This window comes from Oenanthe melanoleuca, chromosome 1A, assembly GCF_029582105.1.
Source record: "Oenanthe melanoleuca isolate GR-GAL-2019-014 chromosome 1A, OMel1.0, whole genome shotgun sequence".
Taxonomy (NCBI): domain Eukaryota; kingdom Metazoa; phylum Chordata; class Aves; order Passeriformes; family Muscicapidae; genus Oenanthe; species Oenanthe melanoleuca.
In genome coordinates this window covers 10,798,820-10,818,586 of record NC_079334.1, presented here as the reverse complement: position 1 = coordinate 10,818,586, position 19,767 = coordinate 10,798,820, and the positions used below count along the sequence as shown (strand labels likewise).

Sequence of the window (19,767 nt, the reverse complement as noted above, 5' to 3'; positions counted from 1 at the left end):
TGCACAAACAGTAATGAAATCTTAAACTGCCTCTAAGCCACACACGTTTTGGTTGCCTGCACAACTTTATACATAAAATACGCTTTAGATAATAAAAATCAAAATCTTCATTTTTAACATGTCAAAGCAAGAACACAGTAGATTATTTTGTACCCAAAACAAATTAATGAAATAATGAATCAAATATCAATGGATAAAAAAGCCCCAATAACCCCTCCATACACAGACAGAGAAATACACATTAATTTTAAACAGCATAGCTATTTTCTTTTCACTGATAACACTATGTTATCAGTGAAAATCACACCCCTCCTCCCAAATAAATAAACACCAAAATTCATTGATCTGCCCCCATGAAAAGCCCTTTAAACACCAAGTAGGAGCCAGGACTGACAGAGACGCAGTTTCTGAGCAAACCAAATGATCACTTGCTAAGCAAGCCCCACCACCACAGACCCCCAAGAATTCTTCAAAGTTTAGGAATGTGTCCTGCCTTAATTACATACATTTGAGAGACTGTGCTTAGCAAGAACCCTAAGTACATTCTTTCAGAGTAATTTCTAAAGATTCTACCAAAAATCCCAATGATAAATTCAATAGTAACCAATACCCTCATCGATCAGGTAACATCGCAACTAAACTCAGTCCTTTAATCTTGCTGGGTTTTGGTTGGGTTTTTGGGTTTTTTTTTTGGTTGGGTTTTATTTTTTTTAATATTTAATGAAATACCTAAGGAAAAATTACTACAAGTTGCTTTGCAGCCACTCCTTTAAACAAATACAAGGAATAAGAGGAAAATGACCCCTACCTTGTGTTTTGCTGAATGCTGAATGAGCTCTGTGATCAAAACCTTGTCCTGCTGCAGCCGGCGCTTCATGAGCTTGGAGCAGTTGATGTTGATGGCATCCAGGATGTGGGAGGTGTTGTACTCCACAAAGGGGCGGCTATCAACCAGCAGCAGCCTCTCTGTGCCACTCTCCAGCAGAGCCACCAGCTTCTCAGCAGCAATGACTTGGGTCCTGATCATCTCATCGGCCATGACAACCACGGGGCCTCGCTCCCACCTCCCTCTCTAATTTGCTGCGGTGATGTAATGGCTGTGTACTCAAAGGCTTAGCCACACCATTGTACTACAAGTGTATGAGGTCATGCTGGTAGTGACTGGCAAAAGAAAAGTTAAATCCATTTTGAGAAAGAGCTCTTGGACTGAATGTCTCCTCCTGCTTCCAGTTGATGTACAAAGGGTTGGCTCCACAAAGCGGCCCCTCACGTCTGATTCATCGGGAGATGACTACGGAGTAGCCATTTCACAATTCACACAAAAGATGCTTTCTGGCTGCTGCTGCATTACATCATTCTTTACCTTTGCTCCCACCCATCAGCTTTACACCAGACTGAGAGCCTGTGAGGAGGGGAAGATGAAAAAAAACAAAAAACACAAACCAGATGAGGCCATGAAACTTTGCAGAACAAAACATTCAGCTCAGAGGCTTAGTTGTACAGTGGGCCATACCATGGAATAAACACATTCCTGAGGAGTTCTCCTCTCTGCTGGATGTGCCAAACACCTAGAGAGAGCATTGGCAACTACTGTCTCTGAATCCATTCCAATGATCTTGCCCAGACAATTATCTTGTATTTCAGGCAACATACTCTGCCTTAATTGCAGACTTTTGTTGCCACTAGCTCTGCCTCTTCACAAGACTTTGTTAGAACATAATTAAGAGATACTGCCCTAAATCACAGTATTCCTTTCAATAGCAAAACTATTTAAATGTATTTCAGCACTGCACCACTTAGTAAGAAGTAAAATTTGTTTTTAAAATACTTAAACATTTTAAACCTCAAACATTTTAAAAGTTTAAAGACTTGGAAAATATTTCACAAACAGCACTGCAAGTTGGGGAATTGAAACTACACAAAAGAAAGGACTAAGCTTACATCCACCTCTCTGAAGGAAATGCTTGAATAGAAACCAGGCCAAGATGCCACATCAGGACACAAGCATTTTATTTGAATTAATCACCAGAGATGGATGAGGTCTCACACTACTGGAAGGTAAAGCAGTGAGCACTCTTCTGTTCTTCCTGGAGCTCTGTGACTTATGTGAGGTGTGCAACTCCCAGCACCCATGCTAAATAATCTGAAACAAATGATACTTTCTAAAATTAGACCCTGGCAGCATCTGAACAACACCAGCTGAAAGAGCAGCAGCAGCAGAGCAGTAAAACCCCAACACCTTTAACCCCTCCTGGTACCACAGCCTCACAGCTGCCCTTGGGCTCCTCAGAGTTTCCCAAATCATGTTCTGATGGCACAAGTCCTCCTAGGAACACTCCTCAGAAAGGACTCACCACTGCCTGCATGCTTCAGGGATTTGGCTTACATTTCAACTTAGATTTTATAGTGTTGACTTCCTGCTTCTGTTTGAAATGTTTGTTATTTACCTTAATTGCAAAAGAAGTAATGAATTCAAACTAATCTATATATTTATATTAAAAGCCCTGTTATACCAACAGGCCAGTTGCATTTGGCAGTGGGAAATCCCAGGTGTGAAGATGTTTTGCTCTGTAAATATATTGTACAAATCTACATTTAGACAATCTTAAGCAAATTCTACAAAAAGTACAAACTTCACCTTAACAACCCAAAAGAGGAAACTGCAAGTTGTTTCATGAGTTTCATGTGGCAATACAACAAAAACAACAGCTTCCACATAGACATTAGGTTGACAAAATGTGATTTTCCATTTGTCCTTGATTTAGTGCTGTGATAGTGCTGTTAAGCTTGCCCAGATAAATGGAAGCACACAGCAGTGAAATGCATATTGCTCTAAACTACAGTAAAAACATTGGAAAATATACTATATCAAGTTTTTATTAAATGTTTTAAAGAACCTTGTTGGCAGGTGTGCTCCCCCTCAAAAAGCAGTCATTACATACTAGTCTCAGGAAGGTATCAAAAGACAATTGATTATCAAAATGACATTTTGCAGGGGAGGAGAAGTAATCTTGATAGTTACGTCAATTTCCCCCCCAGCCCCCCACCCCCAGGAAAATAATATTCTGCAATTTTAAAATTTTTCTTAACATGTCCTGTCACAAATTTTGATTCTCTTTTATTCACATCAAAGGTTGCCAGACACCAAATCCACTGAACTCAATGAAAACTTTTCCACTGGCTTTAGTGGGAATTGGCTCCAGCTCCTTTGTAAGCTAGACAGTTTGTTCGTGAACTAGACAGTTTGTTTTGATGGATAAATTGCTGACTTAAAGTCCAAGTAATAACAGGAAAATAAAGCAGCTGAGAAAGTACAGAACTCTAAAACGGATGCTGTTAGAATCTGTTTAATCTTTAATTTTCAACTTTCAGTTTGGGTATGCTTCTTATCTTCTAAGAGATTACTGTTTGCTGTCTCAGCCTTCCCTTTCATACAGCAACAGAGGTTTGTTTCAAAAGACTCTTGTGAAGAACTCAAACCAATCATATCTGGTGACAGGGTAAAGAGCATGTAAAGAATATATGGCAAGTGGGCTTCAGTCAAGAATCCTTTTAAATAGCCCTATTACCTTAACATACCAAATACCTTGAAAAGATTCTGCCCATGGCTTGAAAGCAATGAACTTAACAGTGTTAATTAACAATATTAACTTAGTAATGTCACCTCAAGTTATTACAGTTGAAATCCTATTTTGACAGGAACATCTCAGTGGTGCAGGGGAGAAACAACATTTTTATGAAGTACAGGTTTTTCTTTCCATTCTCTCTGCTTCTGGAACTATCACGAGTTTGGGATGCTTCCCTGGGACCTATCTAAACAAGAACTGGCAGCCTCTTGCTTCAGGTAAACACTTGAGCACTCATCCCCTCCCTTATGACTGGTCTTATCATCCAGCTTCTCTTTCTACTTGTGACTTAGATCTCAGTGGTATTATAGTGTATAATACACTGCCCCAAACAGGCCATTATGCTGCTGACCTTAAAGCTAGGAAGCCATCCTAGTCACAGGATGTTCCATACTGAAATCAGAATTATGAAAAGTGATCCATCATTGAGCCATGAGAATCCCAGAGTCATTCATGTATCCACTGGGAACACTGCATGGCTGCTTCCTCCTTCTAGAGACACTGCAACACTGGCACTTTTAAACAAGAAAATTAAACATTTATAATAAAAAAAAAAATGAAATAAAAAAGATCTGTTCCACACTTGCCCAGTACCTTTACAGCTTTTCCTTCTATTTTAAAGAACCAAACCAACAATCCTCTCGCTATCTTGCACACAAACAACAGTGGATTACTAATGTTTACATGTTTGTTTAATGCTGCCACAGAACTACAGGATATCTTGCCTCAGGGATTCATGTCCCCATCCCAACTGGCTCAGATGCAGTGAAATAAGCAAGTACCATATTTTCAGTTATGTGATTGTGTTTGGTTTTTCAGTTACAATACATTTTGTATTACAGTCACACACATTTTGTGTGCACTCCTAATTTCTACTGCTATCACTTTGACTCCAAGCAATTCCTTCAATCACAACAGGATGATTGCTTGAGTTCTCAGGTTTTGGCTCATATAGAATGATGGAGTTATTTAGGTTGGAAAAGACCTCTGAGATCATTGAGTCCAACTGTTAAAGTAACATTGCCAAGTCCACCACTAAGCCATGTCCCTAAGCTCCACATCTACACAGCTTTCAAATGCTCCCGGGGATGAGAGGCAGATGTTTTAGGAATATATTTTAAAAGCTCTCAGAACAAGAGTCTCTAATTCTACCTCACTTAAGGAACTAGCAAAGAGCTTCTCAAAGCCTTGCTACAATCTCTGAAAGATTCTGCCTCATGTAAGAAGATAACCTTGAAGCTGAACCTTGCTGTCATAAATGCATGGCTAGGTCACTAATGCCTGCTTTGTCAGGAGCCTGCAGCAGTGCCCCACACACGTCATGCAAAACACCAACAAAATCACTTTACAGCACCTGAACAAGGTTCTGATGGGCAGCCTTTATGAACTCAGCTGAGACACGTGAAGGACTAGGGTTTTTTAAACCATATATTTTTCTGTTTTTCACAGGCAAACACATGCACATATGAGAAACACATTGTCATCCCCTAGAGTACTCTTCATTATTCTTAGGGTGGGCACCATTGCAAAAGAAAAATTGAAAAGCTAAATTAAAACACAAATGTAGAACATCCCAAACTGCAGGACACAAACTACTGCTGGTTGTTACAAAAGGGGTGTTTGGCTTTTTGTTGCTGGGAGTGGCCAGTGGTCCAATAGCTGGTGCCAATACCATCAACACCAGTCCCTATTAGCACAGCCACATGTGATACTGGACACACAAGCCTACACAAGCTAGAGAGGAACTCCAGAGCCAGGGACCACAGGGTGAATTCCTACTCCTGCAAGAACCTTTTCCCCTCTGCCAACACCTATGACCAGCACAGCATTCCCTCACCAGCATCAAAAAGATGGAAATAAATTGTGTTCTGGATGGTTCCTTTTCCCAGGGCTACCAGAGACTAAGTGACAGCTGAGACAGGTCCAACCCTTGCTCAAGATGCTACTCAGTGGCCAGAAACAGAGTGTCTACGGAGCACAAGGGAAATAAAAATTTTAATTGAAAGTGAGGAATAGCTGTTCTTTTGAATTCAGCAAGCAAGTCAGTAAAATCCAGAGATTGACAAGTGTGTAATGAAGTGCAAAGTCTGGGGAAAAAAACATTAGCTGAAGCTAGAGAAGAGTAGGTATTACCTGCCATTGTGCAGAACACACAGGAGTGAGATAACAAATCTTGTCAATTCAAAGAGCTCTGTTAACAATGGCTCATGTCATTCCCTCAGCTCAGGGGAATGAGGGTGTCTTGGGCTTTTTGGATGATTCAAATAAGTGTCACTATCTCATAAACACATCATTTCCTCATGCTTCCTGGCAGGGAGGTAGAAGAACAGACACATTCCACCCTCCTCTGAGCACGCTCCACTTCGGTGTAAGACTGGACAGCAGCACAGAAAGTTATTTAAATAGAAACAACACATAGATTTTAAATTTTTTAATGTCACTCATGTACCATGTTCATAAAAAAGAAGCACTTAAAGAAATTTCACCCTGTTTTCCTTTGCTTATCTATAGGTGCTCCCTCTTCTACTTTTAACACATCTGTACTTTGATCTATATATGCAGTCAAAATGCATAGTGTTAATTTTCTGTTCCTTGCAGGAACACCAGCCACATGCATTTTAGATTACACACTCTACAACCATGAGAAAGGCAAGTGTAATGCATTGGAAAAAATAGATGAAGGTGGATTTTCTGTTCAATACTCTCTTGTCCTTCATCCTACTTGACTAATTACTCAACATTGATTACTAGTTCCAAAGAAAAGTCTCCCCACTTCACTGTGCCCACCAATCTGAAAACAGACACAGAGGGAGTCAGAAAGGAAATCAATCTGCCATAAATACACTGCATAAAAGACATCCTTAAGGTCACTCTATTTCTACACCTACTGCTAGCAACATTTTTACCCCCTGGCACTCTGAGACAGCTGGGCTAAGCAAGAGGAATGGGCCTTCCATTTAGATAACAGATATTTCCTGTCATACAAAGAGCCATATTTGAAATAATATATTGTATTATTTCAAAATAAAATCAAACAGCACACCAAACCACCACATTTTCCTAACCTACTTAGCATAGCTGTCAAACATCTGCAATGTTCTTCCAAATATCACCTGTGCACCATCACCATCTCTAAGCAATAAGCCAGGTTATCATCACTTGCTTTTCCCAAGAAGCCAATCTCTTTGGCATTCCCAGTGAAACAATAAACATTTATTAAGTGTGGCTGCAGGGAAACCTGACTTGCAGAACGTGGCCTCATGGGAAGCATTAGAGCAAGCTGCTGATATGTTACATCACTATTCAAAAGAGACTCTGACTTAATCTGGGGACTCCCTTCTCCACCCATACAAGTGAGAAGCTCTTTCCATTTCAAAATCCTTTTCCACTGCAGGTTCACAGCATATAGGTCTGCATATAGGCAACCAGAATGAAGGATTACTTAATCCACTTCAAACATATACTATAATACATTACAATTTTAGGTTCCCATTGCCCGGGACACTAGACAACCAGGAAAAGTGTCAATGGATTTTTAAAAGATCATTCTCCCTCTATGACCTCCAAGTCAATGCAACTGAAAATTCTGGAGTGTGAATTTTTAATGAATTCATTATTACTTCATGTCAAAAGCTGCTACTCACCTACATTTAAGTCACAATTTATATGGGCTGAACAGGACAGAAGGTGGTCTACATACAAAGGCCAGTAGAAGGAATTACCTAAACAGAGGAAAATAATATTAATAACAATAGTAATAAAATCCTTATTACAAGATTTAAAAACATCCAAAAAATCCAGAGAAATACCCCCCAACCCAAGCCAGGAGATGGATTTTACACTTTCAGTGCAGTCATTTGCTGTACAACTCCCCCAAACACATGAAAACCTAGGTGAGAAGTTATTTATGCATGCTGATATTCATTTACATGGAACAGGTCCAAAATAGAAAGTTACACTGCACTGATTTTCTAAAAGAAAAGGGAAAAAAAAACCACCACAGCAAATCCCTCTACTCTTTTTAAATTAAAATTTAAAAAAAAAAAAAAAAAAAAAAAAAAAAAAAGTTGGAGACGCTGTAAAAATCCCCAAAATCTCCAACAAACAAAAAACCAACCAGTGTCAGCCTTCCAAACTCTTTGACACATCTCACTGCTAGAAAATCAATGTGTAACTCAGCATTTATAGGTGATACATTTGCATGGAATTAAACAAATTTACAATTTCTTCATCAGTACCTATTAATGTGAAAGATTACCACAAGTATGTGTGAATACAGCTGTATTTTGCATGGACAGAGAACAATGAAATAGAACATTTGTGAAAATAAGCCCACCTCTCTACACTCTAAAAAAGCCAGCACTGGAAACAGGTAACACTAGTGTCACCAATCATTACACACAGTCATATCCATACAACTTCTACCCAAAGCACCTGCTGTTCCAACAGGAACAAATTAAATCACAACTTTTACACAAGGAAGCAAGAATAAACACATCAGTGTCGGTTCCAAACTGTTTTCTGGGCAGCTAAACCCAGGATTCAAATCATGGCTGTCAAGAGACAACAGCTTCCCTTAACCACTGTGATATAAACCATGACAATAAATTATTGCCAAGCAGTGCCTTGCTGTGAGATCCCAGAGTGGCTCTGAAGCACGGAGTAAAGGATATGACAACTGAGCAGAGCCACTCCAGCAAAGGGCTGGGCATGTTATGGTGAACAGCCTGAAAACCCACAGCATCCCACAAGGAAAAGAACTACAGGGATCAACCACCTCTCTGTCTTGAGACAAATGGCAGCAGCAGAACATGGGGTGAGAACCCTTCAGACAGATACTGAGGTTACCACCCAGAACAGGCTTTGCTCACTAAGCTCATCTCTTGACTGGGACCCTGTGCTTTTCCCTGGAAGGACCCAGGATGCAGATCCTCTGTCTTCCCATCATTAGTATGTAGGCATATGGATGTGAGAGCAGCAGGGCAGAGAGCTAAATGAGAACATCTGTTAAGACTGAGCTAGGTCCTTTTCCCCCTTCTGCCGGCTCCAGATTCTCATTCCTTTCTGAGCCTCAGGAAGAGGCTCTGCAGACCTCCCTTGCTCCTTCCCATAATCCAGTAGCAAAAGCCTGGCAGAAGGCAATAGAGAACAAAGAGAAAACTCATCATACTTGTTGCTATCCCCTTTTCTAATCTCATCCCAGAAATTAACACTAAGTTAATGCTCAGCACTGATTAGGCTCTGTCTAGAGATACAGCCCTATGATCTGAGACCACCTTGTGACAGGCCAAGCAAACAAAATCCTGAGACAAAAACATCTCTCCTTTTGTTCCTTAGTGCTTCAGTGCAGCTCCTGAAGTCACCCTGAAAGCTGTGAGGTAGTCTTCACATACACCAGTACCTGCCTCTCTGTGCCATCCATGCCATGCCATGGCTCCTTCTGCCAGCCACACCTCTCTAATATTCCTATAAACAAATCAGCTTTCACTTCAGGACACTCTATTCTGTTTTACACACTTCAATAAATAGATGTGAATCAAGTTTTTAAAGCAGCCCCCAAGAGCCCTCATTTCATCACAGGACATGATTAATTCTGCTGAAGAGCAGATGAGAAACAAAGCATATACTTAATTTCAACACAGTTTACTGGAAGGAGGTGTCACATTTTAAGAACAGGATCCACTCATGATTGAAGACTGAGCTGCTGCAACTCCAGCTATAAGCATTAAGCACATTTGGAAATTCCCTGGCAAGGCTGTTTAAGGAACAGACGTTTCCTGTAATTTTCAGAAACATTTTATATTCCCCCCCCTCCTTTTTAGTCTTGGTGGTAAGGAGGGGAAGAGAGAGAGAGAGAGAGAATACCATATTACCATTAAGTGAAATATGAATGAGCCACCCAAGTTTAAAGTGGAAACTTCAGCTATATGTGCTCAGGAGAAAGTTTTTTAAAAAGTCTTTCATCATTAAGAGGCCAGGATTTTTCTGCTGACTCTAGAAAAAGAAATATACATCCTTTCAATTAAGGTGAGTTACAGAAGGATATAAACTTGTCTTTATACTTACTTCTGGCAAATAAGAAGTCCTCCAGGTCTTATTTAAATACCTTTTTCTATTTTCCAGAATTAAAAATTGAAGCTTTTTTTCCCCTCCTCTCTTGCTCAGGGCCTTCCCTAAACCGCAGCTAAACAAACCCAACCAGCGGGGTCACGCAGAGCATTCCTCCCACAGCAGAGTGAGGAGAATCGAGCAAGAGAGAAACCAGGGAGAGATGGAATAGTCAAATGTGACGGCACCCCTCTAAGGACCTCACCACCTTCCTCTTTTCCCCAAAAATCTAATCTTGTATTAAGTATCCAGAATAAAATTTATAAAGCTTACAGTAAATTAGAAAATTATTTACCCTATCTATGTAATCCAAGTCTGAAGAGATCCAATCCAAAGCCACAGCATATAACACATTAATTCACAAACTAAATTAAACTGAAGGACAGTTGCCTATACCCATAAAACACATCACAAGTGCTACTTTGGCCCTGTACACCAAACGGCAAAGATTGACCATGTAACTGTGACCAATTGCCACCCTCTACCAGCAACTGTATGGTAGCTTTCAAAGGCACAGAGAAAACAAAGTAACACAATGAAGAACTTAACGTGTTGAACTAATTCATAAATCCTCAAGCTGTCACAATCCCAGCATACCTTTGCTATCTGTGTGGCACGGGTGCTTTACAGCAGAACATGTCATGACACCAAGAGTTCCATCTCCTACACAAGCTGCATGTTCTGAATCGCCTGTTCTGCAGCCCTGCAGACCAACACCAACAGTGACTTCTGTATTTTACATGGTCATCTTTCTGCTGAGAAACAGATTAAAAAGAGGAGTGCTCTGAAGAGCAGTGCTAAATAAATATCAAGCACAGCTGCTGTCATAGTCCATGCTACTCCTTTAAAAAGCTTACCATGAAAGAAGGCAAGATGGGACCCCAGAGTCTTCAGAGAGTGGTTAACTTTTAAACATAAGGTATTCTGCCTAGTCAGAGCCTTTTGAGGGGGTGACATCCAAATAATATGGCCCTGCAAATAAGGAGCTAAAAACTAGATTTAAGAAAGGGCAACTCTGATCTGCTTCGTGGTCACTATATGATAAAAACCGAAGGTGGATCTGAAACCATCGAACAAGGACTAGGATGGATTAAAGGCAGAGGATAATGACGGTAGTTCTGTTAGGGAAATTAATCAGAATAGCTTCTGGGCAAGGCAGGGATGAATTTCTTGCAGCAGACTTTTTATTGACTCTTCTCTCAAATTAAACTGAATGACTAAAATGAGTCAATCTCCTTTAAGAACAGCGACTTGTAAACTGCTTGTGTGGTACGGTACAATGTGGGTTAAAACGTTCTGGTCTTTCACCCATTTGAGGAAATGACACCAGTTCTCCCGGAAGACAACATGCACATTCAACCCCTTCACATCAGGGCATGAGAAAGTTTGGAAGGAATTTTTCTTTTTTTTTTTTTTTCAACTGACAACATTAATACTTTGTTTCTTCCTGCTTGTGTTTGAAAATACAGTGCTGTGCTGCACTGCATGCATGTCCTGTCAGCTGTGTAGGGAAATATCTACAAGTTAAAAAAATACCTAATAAAACTGTTAATTAAGTCTGTTGTCAAACTCATTTTAAAAGCTCTCTGCATGCTCTAAACAGAACTAATATTGCCACCAGTGTATGCTACATAGTGATAAAAACATGCAGAAGCATCTTCAGAAGGGAGGCTAGGCCAAATAAAACATTGTCATTACACACATGTAAGCTCAGCCCTACTCATTACAGCAGTTAAATTTAATTTGGTTTCTGCTTAAATGACATTTGCATGACAAGGAAACAGAATAGATGGCGGAAAACAGCAAGTCCACAGCCATGGTACAGCCCAGCTATCTTGAAGTGGGAGCAGAAAAGGAAACTTTGAGGAATACACTGTACAGCAGTGACTCACAATTAACTGGAGGAAATAAATCAAATTATTACACGTTCCCAAAAATTAAACAGTTGTGGTAAGCCTGCTAAGAGGCCTCCCATTCTGGGCTGTTCAGAGCAGTGAGTGGTTCAGGTTATGATAAGGAGTTGATGGCTGAATTGCCTTTGAGGCAAAATTAAGAAAGCAAATTAACAAACCCCTAGATCCAGATGATTGCGACTAAAATTTCTCACCATGGTGTACGACTACTGACAACTCACACTCTGGGAACAGAACATGTTTTCATACCTAATTTGTACCCATAAAGGTAATTATGATGGCTTGCTTATTGAAATTGCTTTCAAATATTAATTTAATTGACAAGATGGTACCAACAGGGCCTCAGTCAGGAACAGAAGCAAGAGTCACGGTACCTCACTGAGCTATGATCCCAGTCACGTGCTCTGGTGTGTCTTTCCCAAAGGATCCAAATGTTTCTCTGAATTTGAATCATGTTATACCAGACCTGCAGCAGTGCCAAAACCACATTTCTAACATGGTAACCACATGGCTGAAAAGAGAAGCCACATACATCTGTATAATGGGAAAAGGAGGGCAGAGGATGACTTCTGTTCCCCAGCTGTGCCTCTTGCATCACTACAAACATTACCACTGAAGTAGAATCACAGAGTCACACAATGGTTTGGGTTGGAAGGGACCTTAAAGACCATTTCATTTCAACCTTCTTGCCATGGGCAGACACCTTCCACTATCCCAGGTTGCTCCAGCCTGGCCTTGAACACTTCCAGGGATGGGGCAGCCACAGCTTCTCTGGGAAACCTGTGCCAGGGCCTCACCATCCTCAGAGGGAAGAATTTCTTCCTGCCCTCTGTCAGCTTGAAGCCATTCCCCCCTGTCCTATCACTCCATGCCCTTGTAACATCTCTTGTAGGTTGCCTTCAGGTGCTCCTGTCTGAATGCAGAGGATGAAAAGTGACCTAACCACAAAATACAGTAATCCCCCTTAAGAACAACTGACAAAATGCAACTACCATTTTATGCAGTGGACAAGAACCAAAAGGGACCACAATTTATTTTAATTTTGAAGGGAAAAAATGCACAATACCAAACCAAGGGAGTAAATTATGTTGTTGTTACTTGATAGGCATCTTACTCAAGAACCAGAGTCAACAAGAAATGTTTTATAGCAGCCTCTCTCAGTTTATAACAGAATTTTGAATATCGGAGAAACAAAACATACTCCCTTAAAATACACCCGTATTATCCCATCTGATTTGTGCTTACATGTATGCACAGCTCTGTACAAATCTATAAATAAGATGTTACATTTCTTCAGAATCTGTAGAGGTGTCTTGTTTTACACAGTTCTTTAAAAAGGAACTGGAAAGGCATTGACTGTTGTCAAAGTAATCCCAAGTCTGGAGACCTTATAATATTTCTGCAATAACTGAAGTATAATCAACAGAATGGATTAACTTCAGAGCATGCAGAGCCAACTAAAATATTTGGAATAAGTTTATCATCCGCAAACTGCAAGATCCTTCTATTTCTTATGTATTCAGCAACAGAAGAAGCATCAGTTCCTTGTCAACAATCACGGATACATCAATAAATAATACTGATTAGTTTTATAACTTACTCATTCTACATAAATTCCTGCTGATACCATTGGCACATGTTCTGGCAATTTTCAGACAGACTTCCAGTCTGCATGTGAGCAGCCAATAGGAAGGAGCTGGGATTTGGTAGCAGTCCTGAGGTTTTTACCTCCAGAAACGGATCCTGAAGGATGAAGGTATACGATGGGTGGTCCTTAATCACTTCCTTTATGTGAAAACTGAGGTCAGAGTAGAAAAAGAGCCAAGGAAGGAAGTCTGCAGCACCCCCCAAACACCACCCCCCCACCTTCCTGAACAAATCCTTTAACAGTTTAGAGGGTTAACTTGTAGTTTAAATGAAGCAGTCAGAGGTTGGGATAGAAATAAACAGCTTGCACAAGCAAGATACTGTGCTATTAAGTTTTTATAAGTGACTTCAAAATTAGGTCAGTCTAATTTGTGGCTGATACTTTGTTCTTTCACTACTATGAACTCACAATGATGTCAGTCTCATGTTCAAACATGCCACATTTAGCAGTGCACAGGCTTCCTGAGAGACTCTCTCAACCTTCCTTTGTGCAAAAGGCTTCTGCCAGGTTCTTAGCTCATACTTCACTGACTCAGGCATGCCACTTCAGTTTCAAGGCAGTTACACTGGCTTCCCGTCAAATACTGCACAGTTTGGGGTTTTTTTTTCCCTTCCTCTTCTATTTTTTAAATTTTCTCTAACTTTACTAACTAGAAGTTTATGAATACTTGTCCATGTTCAGGTTACCATTTCAGGCCTCACCTTCCTCACATCATCCAGAAGAGAACCACTCTCTAAAAGGTGTGGAAAACAAGTGCTTTTAACTAATTCAGCCCAATAATTTCAATAATTGAAGGGAGCCTACAAGAAAGTCAGGGAAGGGCTTTTTACAAGGGCATGCAGTGATAGGATAAGGGAGAATGGCTTCAAACTGAAAGAGGATAGGTTTAGATTAGATATTGAGAAGAAATAGAAATCCTTCCCCATGAAGGTGGTGATGCCCTGGCACAGGTTGCCCAGAGAAGCTGTGGCTGCTCCATCCCTGGAAGTGTTCAAGGCCAGTCTGGACAGGAAACATTCTCCCAAACAGGCACAATCAGGTTTTTGTGTGAATATTCTCCTAAGATGAGGGAACAAAAATCCTTAGCTGAGAGTAAAGGGAAGTCAATGGTTACATACAGAAATACAATGGTAGGTACAAAAAACCCACAAACCAGGTCACTGTTTAAAAATGGCCATCTGCAAGTTTGTTCTTAGCAATTCCAATTCTCACCATTTGATTCAAGTTTGTGCCTGTCAGTAAATACCTATACTAAACATTGACTGCAATGAAGATGCACAGAGTCTATGTTTCTCACTGCAGAGACTTTACCTACAAACACTAAGCTAGAGCAGAAGGAAAATAGAAAAAAATAGTGGCCATTTTTATGCTGCTAAAGCATTTCTCTTGGGGCTATGAGAGATGTAATGCTAGCCCAGGCTTTCCCCTTCTCTCATTCATGGGGTCGTTTCTCACAACTTATACAGACATTTTAAATTGGGTTTTTTTGGTATATTTTAAAGTATCACGTCAGTATGTTCAAATCTGTATTACATACTCAGGGAACAATGAACCCTTAATGTGCTTAGAAAAGCATCCCATTCTGTCTCAGGAAAAGGCACATCATCCCACAGTTGTTTCCAGCACCACAGTAAATTCCAGGTACTTTAGGAAAGAAAACAAACAGATGTGGTCCACAAGAACTGCACATCCAATAGATCCCTGCTGTTCCTGCTGCATCTGCAAGTGCCCAAGGATACAGGAAAGGCAAGTCTTGCAGGGAGAGGTGATATCTTTTATGAGAGAGGTTAATATGAAGCGATAAGGAGAGGGAGGGCACGAACTCCAGAATGCACAAGCCCTTCCTCACATACACTGACGTGAAACAGAACCAAACTGTGACACAGAAACAACGGCCAAGGCTTCCAAAACATCTCCACATGCAGCCTGTCCCTCTTCCCAAACAGGAAAAGAAGTCCAAAGCACATCCCGAAGCATGTAATAAATTATGCAGTGAATAATATTCCTCATGGAAACTGTCTGGCTGAAGTCACACCACTGGAAATATGTGATAGAAGACAGAAAGAAACCTAAAAGATAGCCTCAAAGAAAGAATACTCCCCCCACCCAAATTCTTGGAATTAATGCCATGACAAGAAAATCCTGGAGTCATCATGAAGTTACTAGATTTTTGGTAGATTTTTCCCATAAACAGACTTTTCCCTGGATTATAAAGTTGTTTATTGCTATTAACTGACACTTGACCTAGCTTTATATTCACTGCATTTTTTCAAGATTTAAGTGAAGTTTGTATCCCTGAAACCTTGCCTGTCTTCTCCAAATAAGTCAGTTGAAACCAAAAAAATTCTTACAAACCCTTCTTGGAGTCTTTTCAAAAAAGTTTGTATTTTCTGAAAAATGAAACAAACAAAAGACCCCACAAAAACACCATAATAAAATTACTTTCCTTTAAAGTATTTTCCAGGTTACTGAAAAACTTTGACAATTTCCAGACACAACTTAAAACACAGTGCATTCATCAAAATTCTACAACTAGAAGTTTCATCCTGCTATGCAATGAGGAGACAGCAACTTAAGTCTTTTAAAGTGAAACCAATTTTCTTTTCCTGGAGTTCCAAGCTGACTTAGGTAGCAGTGAAAAAGACAGCAGATGAGATTAAGCATATTTGACAAAGATAGCAGGTGAGATTAAGCACATTTACCTTTATAAAGTCATGACAGAGATAGATGTAGTTGATGTGTTTGTTACCTGAGGTCATTTTGCTCATTTTTTAAACTTCATTTGAATTGCAAAGAAATGTTAGCTGGAACTGGCTTGCCCATGTTAGGTTCTCCCCAGGAACACCCAGTGGCACGAAAAGATTAACCCTTGGTGCTTTGAACCACAGAGTAAAAGAAGCCAATTCCTACCAACAAACACCAGAAGCGTTTCAGATGTGCCGACTAAGGCGAGAGATCTTTTCCAGCAAAGACTTCATCCCTGACTGCAACTGCCCTCTCTGATAGGATTCTAGCACAGGTCAAAATGTGCAGGAAGGGAGCTGAGCACACATACAGAAGTGGAGGTCACCAGGAAAGGGGGGAAGGAGAAGTGCTCCTCCCACCCTCTTCAGGCTTCCTCCTCTGCAGCCGCAGCACCCGGCCCAAGCCAGAGCAGGAATGCCTGCGCCATGTGCTTCCAAAGGCAAGGGATCCACAGCCTGGGAGATGGGAAAAAGTAAGCACAAATCCAAACAATTTTTTTAGAACATTTTAATGTAGATTAGACTACCTTGGAAGAGGCAAAATAAATAAAACTTCTGACTTAGATCCAGAAGAAAATGTATCTAGGCTACCTGTGTCTACAGTGCCTACCCAGGACTAAAGCATTCTTCCTAAACTTGTTCTCACCACCAGCTTAAAGCACAGTCTTGCCAAGGTTGAGCTTTCTGGCACCCTATTGAAAGCATAACCACCTTACTGAGAACCAGCTTTAGGTTTGGCAGGGAGACCACCTGGCATCAAAGGTATGCTTAAGGCCATATCCATGAATTTTAGTGAAAAGCGAGAGGCTGCAGGTTTTAGGGGTTTTTTTAATGGTTTTGGCAGCTAAATTATTCTGATATTCCATGAATGCTTCGATGCAGGGAAAACATGCAGGGGAGTTGCTTAAATCTAAGACTCATGAGCTACCTCTGAGCCAAACCACCAGTGTGGTGCTTAAGCTAGCCTTGATAAAAAGAAGGGTTAATTTATGCAAGTTCACCTCATGGCACAGCTACAGAGCTTTCCATACCCAAGCTAAATCTTTCCTCCACGGCAATCCACAGTGTAGGGCAGATGGACTAAGCTGAGCACCTCCAGCTGCACTGTCCCAGAGCGCCACATCCAGAATTATTTGTTCAGCAATTGCTGCCATTACAGTACCAAACACTGGACAAAGCAGAGATCTCTAAGCTTGAGTTATTACTCCTGCTCAGATACACAGAGTGTAAGGAATGGAAAAAAAAACTTGCCACCAGCACATACAGGTGGCTGCAGACAGCAGGGGCTGTGTATGGAATTGAGTGAGAAGTATGCTGGAATAACTGAAGGAGAGGAAAAATACCCTAGTGCTCCAAGAAGATGAACCCAGCTACCAGATACTAATCTATAAAATGTACAGTATTCCCCAGGAGGTGATACACCTTTGGCTTTAAACAAATCATGCACTGCTTGAATGGGAAAAGGGAATTTGGCCACACAGAATTCCCACTCCACTGGTGCAAAAGGATGGTGCCTGGGCATGAAGGTCCAAAGTCCTGCTGCACAGTCTGAAGCACAGTACTGTCCCATATGCTGCATTGCCATGGATTTTTGGTGTGTTTGAGGTAAAATTCAAGTCAATAGTGCCTTTCAGCCCAGGTCTGTAGAGTCAGGTATGAGCCAGCCCCAGCGTGATGATTGCTCACAGTCTCAGCACAGCGCCCTTGCTCTTACACAGCACAATAGGGACGCTCATTACACGAGCACCTCCCTCGGGGCTCTTCACTCAATTAAGGAGTCATTACTTAACCGCAATCCCATCTCCTTTGCATTCCCGTTAAAGACAATTTTAGGCAAAAAGGTAAGAGCTTGGCTATGAGTCTTTGGCCCAAACATCCTCCTGCCAGTGCTGCACTGCTTGCCAAGCCCTCACTGTTTGTACTTCAGAAGCTTGCAGCAGACAGACTGCGCCAAATTCAAAGAACTTTGTCATTAAAAGAAAAAACTAACAGTAGCAAGTGCTCTCCATGCTTTGCTAATCTTGTCAAACTGTACAGACAATTACAGTTAATAAAAGTGCTCTTAAGAAGCTTAATGACAACTTTAGAGCCAGAGCAACTCTGCTTCAGGCAGACTGGTGTGAAGAAAGCAGCAGGGAAGAAACTGTCTCTTGCTGTACCTTTAGCCCCCAAACAAGGAAAGGACTCCCCAGGGAAACTGCCCTACTTCAGATAGCAATGTAAGTAGTACAGATCTACCCAGGAACATCAGCTTCTCTCTCTGCCTGCCCAATGAAAATACCTTTGCTACCAGCACCTGAGCTTGTTACCACAGAAAAAGCATGATCCTTCTCTGTATGAGCTATTTAAAAACATTTGAGGTCTTTCTTCCAAAAGGAATAAACAGACAAAGTTCACCAGCTCCAAGAAGAACACCTGAAAAACACTCATCCTGTCCCAACTCAACAAAGATAGAGATGTGCAGTAAAATGGCCTGCTCCACTACACTTGGCACCTACTACTGCATGTAACACCTACAACTTAAACCAGTAGCTCCCAGACAGGGCAGTGAATAGTCTAGGTAAGTATATTTTAAGATGTCTAGCTTGAAAAAAATCATTGTCATATCCAAAATTCTTCTGGTGAAAAACTGACATCAAGTGAAAGATTTACTGACTTAGAACTCAGGTTTCTTTTTAGGGATAAATGATCACAGAGGACCAGACTAAGAATGTGAATATGGGTGCCTTCTTCCTGTATTTTTAAGGCATGGTCAAATCCTCCTGAGGCCTTCCACAGGCTGTATATCCATCCAGCAAGGCTAAAGGCAATTCCCATGGCACTCCACCCAACCCCTGTGTTTTTCAGACATTCAAATACATTCAGGTCTATCCCCAAGAAAGCTTTTCTAAGGAGCAAGTTCCCTGTCAGAACCCAGCAATTAGATTGCCAGCAGTTTCAGACACAGACAAAATTGCAAAATCTACCTCTAGACTACTGATGCCCCAAGCAGGAATGGTGATGCATCCACCAAGGCAGAAGCATTTGAAACTTCACAGAGAGAGCAGCCTGGAGGTAACAGTGCCATCAGGTTTGCTGAGATAGGCATCTTCTGATTGTCTCACAACAATTAAGAAAACCTTAAAGTTAAATAATTATGAAGGAGAAGAATAATGCTGGGCCACCTTTTATGATTCACAGGTTTCAACTAAACCATAAAAAACAGGAGATTAAGGCTCCTGGAAGGTCTGGTAATTTTGTTACCCTATTTATACTGGCATCATGACCAACTGTGATTTGATTTTAATTTTTTAATCCAGAGAAGTTATTTAATCTGCTATAAAACTATAAATATAGCTAAATTGTTTGAGGTTGACATCCTCACTAAGGGATAAATAAATCTGTGCCATCATATACAAACAGCTCAGTGAACACCCAGCATTACATATTAGCACCTGAAAAGACACAGTGAGATCTGAAAGTCCAATCAGAAGACTTGGCCACTTGTTGCAGCTTTGAGTTTCCAAGAAAACCAATACCCTGAAAATAAATCTCCATTCAGCACACACCATGTGCACTAAGTTCTTAAGATAACACAGCAACAACAGTGGTCAAGAGATTTGTTCTGATAGAGAAGAAACAAGTTTACATGTAATGTTTTAGGGATTGTCAGGAACCATCAGTTGTAAATCATCTTAGACTGGTGTCCCAAAATTTAGCTCTGTTAAAACCTCTGCAGCAAACCTAAT

The 19,767-nt window shown here is 40.7% G+C and overlaps 1 protein-coding gene across 8 annotated transcripts in view; it reads right to left on the bottom strand.

Annotated features, from left to right (window-relative positions):
- Nucleotides 1-19,767, bottom strand: part of DUSP16 (dual specificity phosphatase 16) — a 61,956-nt gene that overhangs the window by 26,434 nt on the left and 15,755 nt on the right. For 2 of the 8 annotated variants that reach the window (XM_056481924.1, XM_056481921.1), the window contains exons 2-3: nt 7,271-7,348; nt 809-1,402 (exon numbers count right to left, since the gene is read on the bottom strand). In XM_056481924.1, coding sequence (XP_056337899.1) covers nt 809-1,039 — 231 coding nt within the window. In that variant the 5' untranslated portion in view covers nt 1,040-1,402; nt 7,271-7,348. Of the gene's footprint in view, nt 1-808; nt 1,403-7,270; nt 7,349-10,331; nt 10,490-19,767 lie in introns of all 8 variants that reach the window. The other 6 variants (XM_056481929.1, XM_056481922.1, XM_056481923.1 and 3 more) reach the window with 5 other exon arrangements.